This window comes from Oxyura jamaicensis, chromosome 2 (assembly GCF_011077185.1).
Source record: "Oxyura jamaicensis isolate SHBP4307 breed ruddy duck chromosome 2, BPBGC_Ojam_1.0, whole genome shotgun sequence".
Lineage (NCBI taxonomy): Eukaryota > Metazoa > Chordata > Aves > Anseriformes > Anatidae > Oxyura > Oxyura jamaicensis.
In genome coordinates this window covers 151940342-151955724 of record NC_048894.1, presented here as the reverse complement: position 1 = coordinate 151955724, position 15383 = coordinate 151940342, and the positions used below count along the sequence as shown (strand labels likewise).

The 15383-nt window shown below is 37.6% G+C and overlaps 1 protein-coding gene and 1 long non-coding RNA gene across 5 annotated transcripts in view; both read right to left on the bottom strand.

The window, feature by feature from the left end:
- The window catches only part of KHDRBS3 (KH RNA binding domain containing, signal transduction associated 3), a 93937-nt gene that overhangs the window by 35007 nt on the left and 43547 nt on the right, over nucleotides 1-15383 (bottom strand). For 2 of the 4 annotated variants that reach the window (XR_004748273.1, XM_035317988.1), the window contains exons 5-6: nucleotides 11284-11423; nucleotides 305-415 (exon numbers count right to left, since the gene is read on the bottom strand). Coding sequence is in view for 3 of the 4 variants with exons in the window: in XM_035317988.1 (XP_035173879.1) it covers nucleotides 305-415; nucleotides 11284-11423 (251 nt within the window). In the remaining variant the exon portion in view is untranslated. The remainder of the gene's footprint in view (nucleotides 1-304; nucleotides 416-11283; nucleotides 11424-15383) is intronic. The other 2 variants (XM_035317989.1, XM_035317990.1) reach the window with 2 other exon arrangements.
- Nucleotides 4257-6691, bottom strand: LOC118162063. The gene is made up of 2 exons (XR_004748274.1): nucleotides 6313-6691; nucleotides 4257-6240 (listed from the first exon to the last, which is right to left on the bottom strand). It is a non-coding gene; the product is annotated as an uncharacterized LOC118162063 (long non-coding RNA).

The following is a 15383-nucleotide window of genomic DNA, read 5'->3' as shown; positions in this document are numbered from 1 at the left end:
AAAAATATTGTGTCTTGATTTCAGTAGAAATTTCCATCTCAAGCAATAGTACAGAATAAGACCCAAATCTCTTGAGGTCTCGTATTTCAACTGAGATATATTTTTATTAATTTATCAGAAAAAATATAATAAATTTAGCAGAGATTATTAGTATTTGATAAAGTGCATCAGCGATGAAAGAGTACAGAAATGTAAACACTTTCTACAACCAGTATCTAATTGCTTCTAATTACTGATCAAAACACAGTCACAAAGTATTTTAAACAAGCCTAGAGAGTAAGTGATTTAAAACTGTGCTTATTACTTGGTTTTGGCTAATCTGTAGAATGCCTCCTCAGGACAGGGTACCAGCTGCTTATTTGACTTCATTGTAGTGGGGGCAGGGGTGAGCAGAGATGTTCCCAGACACAGCCTGCTGAAGTAATATAAAGAAATAGCAAATGTGACACTTTCCAAGTGAAGCCAAAGAAAGGGAAACGAGCCTATTGGCATAGACAATAGTCAATACCAAGTAAAAAAATAAAAATCAGTAAAAAGACTCAAGAATCACAAGCCGTAATTTTCTCCATGGCATCCTTTAGCTACGGTACAAGTGAAAGCAGCAGGAAATTGGACATGCTGAAAAACATGGAAAAATGTTTGAGGGAGGAAAAATGATTTTTTGAGCAGCATAGGTTTACTCTTGAAGAGGTAGTATAACATCAGATACACAGGATGAAAAGGGCTTTTCTGCATTTCAAAAAAGTTAATAGGATTGGTGTGGTGATGGTTGGAAACCATACTTCTCCTGTCTTAGGAGACCATTTATATCCCGTTTTCTTCAGGAGTTCTTAAAGGAAGCACAAACAATCTGAGAAGCGTAGTACTGTCTTACACCACTCGGATGATTACTGCACTGTGCTGCGGGAGACTACAGAACGGTGCAGAGACAAGAAAGACAAAAACAGGAGAGTTAACACCATGCAGATTGAGCCAATGTCATATCAGGGTGTGATGGTAAGATACAATTTTTAGAAACTAAAAAACTTTAGTATCAAGGAACTAATGCTTGGCTGGCAGGAGCAACGAGCAGAAACTGACTCATACTATTGAGGAACCACTTGAAGGGGAACCTTTGCCTACCTTCACAAAAAACAACACAGTTCTGGTATTGCACAATTTGGAAAATGAATTTGAAAAATTAATTTATATCACGATATAAATTATGTTTAAAAAGATACATTTAAGAGTAAAACGTGTATATGCAGTATGGGAAGACATTCAAGAATATCCCAAGGGAAGTCACGCCAAATACACAACTGTCAAAAAATAAAAAATGAGAGAAGGCAAAAGGAGCTCAGTAAAACTAGGACAGCATGGCAAGAGGTATTTAAACAGGTATAACTTAAAAAGCTGAACCCATCTTTGAACATGAGGCACTAATAAAATAAGTTTAAAACACTCACAAAAGCAGCTCAGATAATTTAAGGCATTTGTAAAAAGCCTAGAATAGCTAGAAATCTTTCAAACACCCTGAAATCAGGAAAGTTGCCAAGAGTCTGAAGGCCAAAACAACAGTAAATATTGCTAAGGTATGTATCTATAACATCCATTTTTTTGGCTATACAATCAAGAAAGACTGGACAAGGTTCTCATGCTACAACCTTTTCTTATTGGGAATGCACAGTATGGTGTGGCCAGCTGCCTTAAAAACAAGTTACAGAACAAAAAGACGAAGTAAAAGTAATTGTACTATCTCTTTTTAAAATGTAATATGAATTCAGATGCCTAGCTCTTTAATCTGGAGCTGAATGCCAAACTGAATGTCAAGGAAAGGAAAGGAAAATAGCAAACAAAATTCAAAGCAGAAAACTGGAGGAGGGTGCAGGTAGGAGTGTGTGTGTGTATATATTCTAACATCAGACAAAGTAATAGGTTCTGAGCTATTCCTACCCACAGAACATTCATAATTAAGATTGGCCCAGTATTCAGGACAATAAAAAAAATAGAAAATATAAAAAGAGAATAAATAGAGCTGTAATACTACTATGTATCTTTATGATTCTGTTTTCTCATTTTTAAAGGGCATAAAAACTGGAAGAACATCAGAAACTATGATAACCCACAGTATAGAACAACCTTTATATAAGAAACAATTAAGTAGATTAAGGCACTTCAGGCTACAAAGGACAACTGAGGACAACATACTTTGATAAAATATAACAGAAACATCAATGCAGTGGAAAAGATATAAAAGGAATTATTCACCTGTCATTCCCTATGTAAGAAACAGGGCACATCAAGTAGGAGAAATTAAACCAGATTGCTTTAAGGTCTCAGTCACTATGACTGATCCTACAAAATGTGATCACAGAATCACAGAATGTTTGGTGTTGGAAGGGACCCCTCTGGAGGTCATCCTGTCCAATCCCCCTCCTCAAGCAGGGGCCACCTAGAGCCAGCTGCATAGACCCCATCCTGACAGCTTTTAAGGATCTCCAAGAAGGGAGACTTCATGATTTCTCTGGGCAACCTGTGCCAGTACTCCGTCACGCACACAATGTGAAGTGTTCCCTGACGTTCAGAGGGAGCCTGCTGTTTTTCAGTTTGTTCCCATTGAAGTTTTCCTGTCGATAAGGAGAGCCTGGCTCAATTTTCTTTGCACCTTCCCTTCAGGTATGTATATACATTGATAAGCTCCCTCTTCAAGCCTTCTTTCCTCCAGGCTGAACAGTCTCATCTCCTTCAGCCTTTCCTCATAGGAGATGCTCCAGTCCCTTCAATCATCCTCCTGGCCCTTTGTTGGACTCTCTACACTATGTCCACATATCTCCTACAGTGGGGAACCCAGCACTGTACCCAGTACTCCAGCTGTGTCCTCTCCTGTGCTGAGCACAAGGGAAGGATCACCTCTCTTCACCTGTGGGCAATACTTTGCCTAATGCAGTCTGGATACCACCTGCCTTCTTAGGAGCAAGGGCACACTACCGACTCACATTCAACTTGGTATTCATCGTGATCCCCAAGTCCTTTTCCACACAGCTGCTTTCCAGCTGGGTGGGCCCAAGCACGTACTGGTGCCTGGGGCTGTTTCTCTCCAGGTGCTGAACTTCACAACTGTTGAACTTCATTAGGTTCCTATCAGCCATTTCCCCAGCCTGTCCAGATCCCTCTGGATGGCAGCATGGCCCTCTGGTGTACCCACCACTCCTCCAACTGCTGTGTTGTCCCCAGACTTGCTGAGGTACAGTTTTACCCATTACCCAGACCATTAGTGGGGGCATTAAACAGGACTGGACCTAATAATAATCCCTGAGGTACATTGCTCACTGCTGGTCTCCATCTGGATTTTGCAACACTCATCAGCACACTCAGGGCCTGGCTGTTTCAACCCACCCTACTGTCTGTCCATTCAACCCAGACACCAACAGCTTCCCTATGAGGATGTTTTAGGGGACAATTTCAAAGGCCTTACTGAAGCCCACAAAGAGTAAGGCCACAAAGGCCTTACTGAAGCCACAATATCCACTGCTTTATCTTCATCTACCAGGCTGGTTGGTCACTTTGTTGCATCAAGTTGGCCACGCATGACCTTCCCTGCATGAAATCTGTAATACTGACTAATCTTCCCTTCTTGTGTCTGGAAATGGATTAGTCAGGATTAGTTGCTCCATCAACTTTCCCAGGGACTGAGATGAGGCTGACTGTCTCCTCCATTCCTCAAGCATCTATCCTAGTTGCCACGATCGTTCAAACACTGAGGCTGGCCTTGCATGGGTACCTGCAGCTCCCTTAATACTTGTAGATGCATCCCATCAGTGCCCTTGAACTTACATCTGTTTTGCTGAACTACTTTCTAACCTGATCCTCTTCTACCAAGGGTATGTCTTCCTCTTCATTTTGGGTCCCTGGATTTCTGAAGACCACTCTTACTAGTAAAGACTGAGGCTGAAAAAGCATTAGGGATCTTAGCCTTTTTCTTTTTTGTGTGTGTCTCACTCGGTTCCACTCAGCAGTAGGGCCACATTTTCCTTAGTCTTCCTTTTGCTACTTAAGTATTCACAGAAGCCCTTCTTATTGACTCTGACATCCCTCAACAATGTGATGACTCCTCTAAGTCATCTCAATCTTACAGCTACACAGCAGACATCTGCTATGGGCAAAACAGATGGCCCAATGGCTGATTATTCCCAATACATCCTTTTAAAGATGCCCATCTTTCATCTATGCATTAGTTATTCCTACCACACTTGAATTCTGATCCATCTTGCCTATTATTTTTCCAAAACACTTATTTTTATTTATGTAGTTCTCTAGTTTTGTGTTTTTAAGTAAAAGCTACGCTCACACATACTTAAATGTAGCCCACTCTACTTCCATTTCTAAGTTTATTTTATGTGCTAATTATCTTTCTTCTTCCGTTTATACTCTAGACATTTATTGGTGTGCAAATACACAGAACGTATTAGAACACTCCCAATGGATAACTAACGACTTTTCAGCTAGATTTCCTAAAGAACTTCTCCACATATTCCGTGCTGTGTCTACCATTTCTGATCCAAACACATTTTTTTGATCTCATAATTTTTTTTTTCCTGCTCTTTTCCTCCCCTAATCAACAACTGAGGGGTACCAGTCATCTGCTTTGCAATTTCCTGCAGAAACTGCATAGAGGTCCTTTTCTCTACTCTTTTTAAACAACAACCATCAAAAACCTACCTGCATCTGGTAAAATTTAAATTCACCCTTTTACAGGTATTTCATTCAAACAAAAGCAGCTTTGTTCCATCACTTCACAGAGATATTTTACCATCAAATCAAATTCATAACGGCTTCTAGTTTGCCCAAGTCTTTTTCGCTGCTTGCTGCTTTTATGACTGAGGACATCATTCTGTACACCAAATTTCAGCTGTCATCACCAAATATCCTTGTCTTTGCATATGACCTACAGACTGTATTTTTTCTTTACGAACAACACTTAAAATATAGCCTTTTTTTTTTTTAATTACATAAAACTATTTGTCTTGAAAATTTTATGTGACATCAAAATTTCAAGATAATGAAAATCCTTCAAAAACTAGATATTTTTTCATATTAATTGAAAGTTTGGAAAAGTAGATTTTGAAAGTTTCTGAAACATCAGCAATTAGGTACCAAATCTGTATTTTCATTAAAATTGTAGCACAATTGTTCAAATTACTATTAAACAGTCTTGACCCACAGCTTTAGTCAATGTATATAATCCATGGTTTCATTACAAGCAGAAAAATTACTGAAAATATGTTTTCCTTTTGAGAAAGAAAAAGGATATATTAATACTCATTCAGAATGCTTCTGAATCTAATTTTAATCAACACTTTTTTTTTTTTGCCTTTTAGCCTTCTCCTTAATCCTTCCACCATTTCTTTGTTACAGAAGAAAATATCTGTTTCCCTTCTAAAGGATACAGAGCATTATCTCCAAACCTTGAAAGACGTACTTTACCAAAACTCATTTTGTAAGCCTGTGATGTCAGCTTTGACCACCTGCTCATTGGATTTAGAAATACAAGCAACTTTTGCCCTTCTGTTTTCCCTCCTCAGTAGCATACTGCCTCATACCCTTTCAGAAGTATTTTGAATATCTTCTTTGCTCCAATGCCGATATGAACATCTTTTACAATATTGAGATTGCCAGTAATATCCAGGCTAATGGTGTACACAAATGGACACTTGACTCTCCATGTCTTCAAACTGTTTGTATGCTTTGACAGTATATGAACTCTGAAACAGGGTTAATGTGTCTTATTTTCAGGACACCTGAAATAAAATGGTCATTGCCTGCAGTCCCTCAGATTTGTAATACTGCAGATACGCCAAGTACTTAAGCACTATGGTAGACAAATGTGTTTGTCGTATTTTCAGGACACCTGAAATAAAATGTTTGTTGTTTGTGATTTCTCAAATTTATGATACTGCAAAAACACAAGTACTCCACGAGACAAAAAATGCTTGTATTTCGCTATATTTATGAGAAAAATTCTACTCTTGAATCTTATATTAGTATGCTAACCAGAATCCCATGAGTTCCTCTGATGATGGCAATCCTACTCTTTAAGTACCTATTAAGTTTATTTTCTACTAAACAATCTGTAATAGTTAAATAGTTAATAGTTAAACGCACATCAAAAACCTAGACTGCAACCAGTTGCTATGATCGTGACCTCTAGACAAATTTTAAAGAAAAAGCAATGGTCTGTGTACTTGGGACCACTGGGACTTACTCTCAAAGAAACACTTTACTGACCTAAAATAGATTACTACAGTTATGGCAGAAAACACTTCTTTGTTCCACCTTTATTATCAGTTGGGTTTTGATTTTCCAGAATGCATTAGTCTGGCAGCGGTGAATTCAGTGAAGGAAATTCAACCTGACCATTTAATTGGGCCAAGTGAATCTAGATGCTAAATTAAGAATTACTTTTACTCCTGGAGTTTAGTAATTAACTTACACTCTGCAGTGAAAAAAAGTCTTTCAATCTTGTTCCCTGGGACAAGACCAAGTAAAGCAAAATGTAGTAACTTTTTTTTTTTCTCTACACACTAATCTGTATCAGAATAGTGCATGAAAATAATTTAAATTAAATCATGTCACATCCCTTGAAAATTATGTCATGTAAACTATTTTGTTGGAAGCTGAACCTTCCTCCCATACTAGTGTTTTATTATTTATACTTGCAATTTAGTATGAGGAAAAAAATTACAAATCAAATGTGAAGCAATTTCTACAAAGCAGTCTTCTCAATCTGCTGTCATAAATAAATTGAAGAAGGAAAGAACAGGTCTTTCACAAAAAAAACGTTACTGTGCTACAGTGTCATAGAACAGTAATTACATAAAATCACTATACGCTAATCCTGAAGTGCACCTCATTGCAAACAGTTAAAATATTAACTAAGCATTGAATTTTGTAATTTATTAATCTCTTGATTTTTGACTTAGCACGTGGGTGTATTTGGTTTATGCTGCAAGCTTTTTGGGGGGGAGGGGGCTGCAGGAGCAGCTTCTGTGGCAGATCTCCATGCTGCAGCCTGTGGAGGAGCCCCCTGTGGAGCAGGTGGATGTGGCCTGGAGGAGGCTGCGGCCCATGGATGGACCCCATGGGACAGAGCTGTGTGGGAGCAGTTCTTGAAGAGCTGCTGCCTGTCGGGAAGGACGGCATCCCATGGGAGGAACCCCACGGGGATCAGGGGCAGAGAGGGACCGTGAGGGAGCAGCAGAGATGAAGCATCAGGCTGACTGCAACCCCCATTCCTTTGCTCAGGGAAGGAGATAAACAAGGGTGGATGGGCGAAAGTGGTGATGGGGATGGTTTTGGTTTGTTTTTAGCTTCACTGTTCCAGTGAGTTTAGTCTCTCACTATCTGTTAGTGATAGGCAATAAATTATATAAGTCTCCCTATATTGTCTGTTCTGCCCATGATGATAATTGGTGAGAGATGTCCCTCTCCTGATGTAAACACTTTGCTTTGGATATATTTTCTTTAGATATATTTTCTCCATATATTTAGGACCAGTTCCATAACACTTTAATACTTTGAATTCTTTAATTTTAACATTTATAATTCCATACATCTGCAGTATTTTCACCTATTCAGTGAACTAACAAATTTTAACAGATTGAGGTGTTTTCCTTCTTTGAGCATAGTCAATGTCGCTCAAGCAGATATTTTTGCTTATTTTTATAGTATACATCTGCTATATTATTTTAAAGTGTGAGTACCAAGCTATTGAACACTTCAACATCCAGGTGTCCATCACAGAGAGAGCTCCACTTCCCACCTTTTCATCACTGTATCTTTTAACTGCTTGAGAGGAGGAAGGCTTTGCAGGGGGAGCAGGATAGACTGGATCAACGGGCAGACCAACTGCACTTGTATTCAGCAAGGTTAAGTGCTTGGTCCTGCACTTTGGTAATAACTACTCTAGGCAGCGGTATAGGCTAGAGGAAGAGTGGCTGGAAAGCTGCCTAACAGAAAAGGACTGGGGGTGCTGGCCATCATGAGCAATGCAGCGTACCCAGGAAGCCAAGAATGCTTAAGGCATGAAGAATTTCTTTACAGATGGGGTGGTCAAGCATTGGGACAGGCTGCCCTGGGAAGTAGTGGGGTCCCCACCCCTGGAAGTGGTTAAGAGATGGGGATGTGGCACTGAGGGATGTGATTTAATGATGGACTTGACAGGAGAAGTTGATGGATGGACTTTATGATCTTGAAGCTCTTTTTTTAAAAAATGTGAATCACTGCTGAAGCAAACACTCCCATGCAAGTTATTTCACATTCTTGTGTCAAGTAGCAATACATACAAGTTTCAGAGGGTAGTGGGTTTTTTGATAAATAGGGGATTTATCACAATATTAAATAGACACTGAACATACCTGGCTTTATCAACATTTACAGATGCTTTTGGAGAATATTATCTGTGTTCCCAAAAATAAGCTATTCTTCAAAAATAATCTGGCTTATTCTAGACAGTATATAAGGAATGACTTCACTTTGATAAAGTGACTAACAAAGGACAATTGAAGCGAACACGTTACAGCAGTGATCCACATCACCTTGTATTACTTTTAATATAGACAACAGCAAATTCTAGCCTACAACTTCTGCAATAGCTTTATTTGTCCCTAGATGGAATGACAGGGTCCTAACCCTGTATACACAAAAATCAAAAGTAAATAGAACAAAATAAAGAACATGCAAATTCATCCAGGAATACAGATATTTAGCTATTTCTTTTATTGGTTAATTCCTACATGTTGGCTTTATGAGAAATTGTTTTCAATTGATAAACCTGAGGGAAGATCTGTCTTGTTTTGTCAGAGAAGGCAAGTAATACTTAATAAAAAGTTGATGTTCAGCATAATCCCCACAGAAAATGGCAGAAACGTTGTGATGCATCTGAAGGTCATCATATCTAACAGTATTAGGAGGGAAGAAAAAATATGAAATGATTCAGCAGTAGATGGAAAGAAGCAAGTCTAAGCCCAGCTTCAGTGATCTCCCCTCACATCTCCAGAATATTACTTGGCTGTAGAGTCATTAAAAAAATCAATGCAAAGAAGTCTTGAGCAATCCAGAAACACTGGAATAAAAGTTATGCCAAACCACAACCACTAAGAGTTTACTTACCATATACAGGAATACCTGTGTACAAGCAAGAAATTTGTATGAAAGCACAACAAATGAATCAACTTTAAATGAAATTTTTGTATGGAGCTGAACATAAGTCATCTTAAAAGAAGGCACTTGTTAAGATGTATTATCTCCCGTTTCAAGATGTCTGATAAGGAGTAAGAAAAGGCATAAATTAGTATTTAAGAGAAACTGTTCAGGAATAATGTAATATAGAAAGGCTTGTGAACTCTAACACTTATCACATCCTCATTGGGATATGTCAAGTATCAAAGGCTGATACCTTACAAATATTCAGCAGATTACAAATAGATTAAGATTGAGTTTTGTAGACTTAATTTTTCCCGTCTCCTCAGACTGCTGACTACTTTGAAGATATTCAAGTACAATTTCTTAATATGAAAGCTTTGCTTCAGTCTCTCCTACAGGTTTCAAGGATGCTTGTTATCTAAATTGTCTCATCATAAGACAAAGCCTTCCTCTAATGAAAATATTACTCACTGAAGTCAGTCTGTGCTAAAAAGAATCAGAGCATTAGAACTCAGTTTGAGATCTTATCCCAACAGCTGTAGTATCTCAGTAGCAATGACATTTTAAATCTCACTCAAGGAATCTTTTATGTTACAGGAGAACTTCAATTTCTGAGGGGAAAAAGACCTAAAATTTAAGAGAATCCTTAAAGTAAGGACATAAACCAACAGCCTTACGGTTTTCTCTAGATCATATATGAAAATAGAGTGGACAAAACCAATTTTTAGCTGTCATCTCCTAGTCAAATGCTAATATTTAAATTTACCCTGAAGAGCCTTCAAGAATATGCCAGTGCAATGAACTACAAATGACTGAGCTACATAGCATGCATGTCTTACATGCATGTTTGAAAAATTAATTTGAAATCCAGATTATGGAAGCATATGTGAGAATTTTAATACTCAGAAAAAGTTAACACATGTACTGCATAATTAGTAGTGGAAATTACCTATGAGGAACTTTAGTGATAGGTAAGGATGCAAGATCAGAGTAAACAATAACCATCTTCTGTATCACAAAAATACTAGCTTAAGGACACATGAGAAACAAAACCACAAAATAGAACTGCAAGTGTCTGTACCAAGCCCTGACAGCATCTGTAGTAGACCTGTTACAGGCATCTATGGAAAAATTGAAAACAAGATATTTAGCTGAAGTCTAACATGCTTAATCTGGGCTAAAACACTTCAGAACATTATTTTGAAATTTTAAAAGCTGAAATGTTAGTTTCAAGCTTGCATTGATAAAGAAATATAGCTACAGCTGAAGGAGAACAGTTTACCAGAGAAAACTGTTACACTTAGCTGCTGCAGTCACAATCTTTCTGTACTGTAACAAAGTGTTATGCACTTTATTTAGTTTTGTTTTCACACTTCAACACTCAAAGGAGTTGAAGCTGTCATCTCAGTATTCAATGAAGATAGGGGAGGCTAGAGTAAAAATAAGAGATCTCCTGTGTCAAGAAAAATAAAGCAAAAGAAGCAGTAAACTTGTCTATTCCTGAATCAAACAAAGCCATTTAATGAAAGATGTTCCACTGAGATAAGCTGAAACCTGAAATCTATCTCCAAAACATTTCTACATTACTATAACACTTTTTATCACAAACCTGAAAGTCCACTACAGCACAGCAAAAAGGAATGTCTGTTATTATGTATTACTGTATTATATATTATTCTAGAGAAATCACTATGAAATTCCTAAGTAAAGGGAGGACAGTTTTTAGCAGTTTTTCAAAAGCTGTGAACTCCACAGGGTCATGATGTAGCCTCTACATGCCCCTAAAGAGCAGCTGAAAGTTAGCAGTCATGCAAGTGCTCAGAGTAAGACTGAACATCTTTTATGATGCATAGTGTTTCTTAAACTGTAAATTCCAAGTTTCATAACAAATGTTAGTGCATTGTTAATTCTTAGTTCAGTCTAAACTTATTAGACTGGCTTTGAAGAGTCAAGATCATTCCCCTTTGTTCTTATTTTGGGATCTTTATTTCACACTTCTTACTACTGTACTTTGAGTTTTTTATTGTTATTTGTTAATGTTTGAAAGAATAAGCTTAAAATATACACATTCAAATGAAAGACCACTGCAACTGAGATATTTACCTGGACAAAGCAGGAACCGGTACTCCTCTTGCACGAATAGATGGTTTTCCACGAACTACTGGAACTTCTGCATTTTCTGAACCACCATTTAAATATGTTAATTCTTGAAGCTGTGCCTGTCTGATTTCATCATTGTAGTCCTATAACAGAGGTAGAGAAAACAAATTGTTCAATCACTATACAAAGTAGAATCAGCAAATGCTGCTCCTAAAAAGGCTTCCTCATAAGCGAAAGAATCCAAACATCCCATTGAAAAGTTCAATAAACAGAAGAATGTTACAGGCATATTGTTCAGTCAAAGTTTTTCTAAAAGAATTCTAGGTATTGATTGCAATTTTTGCTCAGGTCATATTTTTTTCCCACTGATTACCTCCAGATACCTTTACCACTTAAAATGACAAAGTTAAAATACTGTAAGGTAATAGGAGAAAAAAATTATAAAAAACAAGGTCCCATATTCTGAGCTGAGATCTAGTCTTTAGTTGTTTCAGGTGGCTAGCCCATTAAAAGCAGGAAAGATCTACTGCCTTGCATTGTAAACTAGTACAGAAGAATGTACTGTTGAGAACAGCCCTCATGAACAAGGAATAAATTATACACCCACACTTAAATTCAGGAGTTAAGGAGAAAATAAACATGAAATTTGTTCACTACAAATGTGCACTCTTATCTCAAAAAAAAGAGTTCCAAAATCTTCAGTTCTACATTATGCAAGAGTGAGCAAGCCAAAGACATATGATTTGTTTCTTATTCTGTACAAACCTTCGCCCAACATCTACAGAAAAGAAAGTTAAAGTTTGAAGTAATTTGAAGTAATTTACATGGTATTAACAGGGTACTTCTCAAATATGCACAAGTCTTTTCAAGGGACCTTGAGACATCCTCCAAAACTGGCATATCACAGGAGTAAAATAAATACTGTAATGAACTCTTTAGAGCATATTTTCCTGTCACTTCCCCCCCACACTTAAAATGAGCCAGAGAATGAATCTGTCAGACAGTCAGGGTGAATCAAAGAATGCTTTATTCAGCATCTATACATAAACAGTAAGTATCAAAATACTGATAGGTCCTCTAATAAGAATGAAGTAAGCCAATGCTTCTGATAAAAACACTCATCTTCTGCAAGTATACCCATTTCAAAGAATGGGAGTTTGTCTAAAGTACTACCTACTTTACAATTTTTATGAAACTTACAATTCGTTTATGAAATAAAAGATCTTTACTTCCTATCAGAAATCTGATTTATTACACTTACGCACTATAAAGGCACCAAAAAACATGAGGCAGACAACTCATTCCGAAACATTGCATTGAAAGATTATTGGAAGATTAATACTTCTATGAATTCAGAGATCAATTATGCTTGAAACATTCCTTCCCCTAGACTTCCACAGATACCAAAGTTTTCCTTTAGATGCCATTTTTTTCCTTTAGATGCCATTTATGAAGATACCGACTAAATTAAGAAAATGTGGCACTAGTCAAACATTTTGCCTTTTTTTCAAGTAGGCCCTGAAACTCACAACTGCCCCTTTGAGATCATTTTCTATTTAACATCTGCAACCAAGCAGCAAAGAAGAGGAAGAAAAAGCCTAGAAGACTGATTCAATTATGCTGTTCCAAACTATCTATCTGAAGATTTTTGAAAAAGATTCAATTATAAAATAGAGCTTGGACCCAGCACAGTTACACCACCACAAGGAGTAGACCAGAAAGAGGCAATGAGCACTGTTCTGACTAACTACTAAACAGAAACACTTTCTTTGTACTTTGTTTTTAGACCAGAGCTGGCAACAATTTTTTTTTAAAAAAATATGCAAAGTACAGAGTAAAGAATTTTGATCTTGAAATAAAACGTTAATGAACTGTTAAAACTGTACCACAAACACACAATATTCAGCTAACAATGTTCTGACATAGCATACTTCAGAGACGACCTTGATAACTTCTCCACAAGACATCCTCCTCAGAATTAGACTCCTACCAAAATACCTTTCGTCATTATTTGATATTAATTTATTTTCCTAAAGACATGTATAGTGGCAACCTAAGCCTGTTGGGTCCTTTTCCTTCCCAGTGCTTTCTCCTTTTCTTGCAGCATACTATTAGACATACCAGCAGCATTAGTTACAGACAAGGACTCCATCATGTAATTGCACACATCAGAAGAGAGGGTCCTTATCACAAATGCCAGAAGCAGCGGGAGGATACAAATTGATGGGCCTGTACAAGGAAATAACAATAAAAGTAGCCATGATAAGCAACAGTGTTAATCCATTAGACTAAAATGGATTCTTTAATTAAAGCTAACAGATGGTCAATTTATGAATACCCTGCTGAAAAACATTGTGATTTCAAATTGAGGAGACAATCATCCCTTTTCTACACTTTGATGGACATGGAAAGCCCTCAGATCGCACTCTTCCCCTTTAGAGTTTATGCAGAGGCAATGGTCAAATGCATTTCAGTCAGATGCTGCTGGTGAACTTGAAACAAGCAAAGGTTGTCATTTTCCAGACAATATCCCTCTAGTCTTTCTTGAGAAGATTCTCTGAACATGGAGGATGTCCCCAGGTGCAGGACTTGGCACTTTCTGTTAAAGTCCATGAGATTCTTGACTGCCCAATTCTTGATCATGTCCAAGTCCCTCTGGACAGCAGCACAGCCCTCTGGTGAATCAGCCACTACTCCCACTGCACACAGGGTTGGGTGAGGGGAAGAGGGAAGGCAGCAGGGCAAGGTTGAAGGGGAAATATCCAGCTTTTTGTCCATGGGACAGAATGCATTCTGGGATGGATTAATGCCAAGCACAACACCCACCAATCTAGCAGTCTAACAGGCAGAGAGTCTCTTGCCAGAGACTAAACGGACTGTCTAATCTAAAGTAGAATGTAACAAAAGGCAGGTAAGAATCGATGCAACTTGATAAGCACAGCCAAAAAAAATTGTGTCAGAAGCTTTTACGTCTTGCTTTCAGTTTTACACTGCTGCAGCTGCTGACCTTCAAGCAAGGATGAGTAAGGGTGCTTGTTTGTGGATCCAGAAAGATTAGAGAAACATTAGAGAAGACTGTAGCATTTTTGCTTTACTCAGCTACAAGGATGTTTTGTATTTTACACTCTAGCATCAAATGTGATTGTATATTCAGCCTGATTTGGAAACTGAAAAACTTCCACAATGTTCATGAATCAGGATCAGCATCTAGTGTTAGAAGGCATAGTTAGCTTGTACTGTAAAGAACACAAATTAAGGTCAGGTAGTGAGAGCAGGACTCACTTCAAAGAAAACTGATAGTTTGCTAAGAAAGCCACAGCAGATCTTCCAGGAAATAAAACCAAATTGCATTTGGCTGCACTTAACCCAATATTATTTCTAGAGGATACAAAGCCGGTCCTTATTGCTTCATGGAGTTACTGCTGCAAGGAAGGGGCAGAAGAGATTACAGCATTTAGAACCATTGTGATAAGATTACATTTGAAAAGCCAAAGGGAAATTAAGACAGTGTTGATTTGATCTCATATTTCAGAGGAGATTATGCAGTTCAGCTCAGTACAATAAAGGCAGCAATCAAAGAAAGTGAGTAGGAAAAGTGTCTAACCAATAAATTGAATTGCTCATTATCAGACTAATTCTGCTGGCTTAATAGTAGTACAGTAATGACTAGATTTTGATAAACATTTATTACGACATTAGGTGAACTAAGCTCAATGAAGAAATAAGATCATGTGGGAACCAGACATACATCCTGATTTCCAGTGAATGTAAAATGCATTTGTCAAAGTGTGTGCATTTTCACCTAAAAACAGATGTTTGCTCACTATACTGGACAATGCAACTCCCTTATCTCTTCCTGAAAAGATATTTAAGGCTTCGCACAATCATGAATCATGTAAATACAGTAACCAACATGACAGTCTAGCATTCCTATAAGTTCTGCTATGTGTCCCTACATAATCAGTTCAGATGTCTCAACAGCGGTATGTTTATTTACCTCTCATATACATCAAAAAGAAAAGCTATTTTGAACTTGTCAACAAAGTTATGTTGTAATGTTTGATTTAGAATTAAGAGAAGATAAATCACATTCACACAATGGT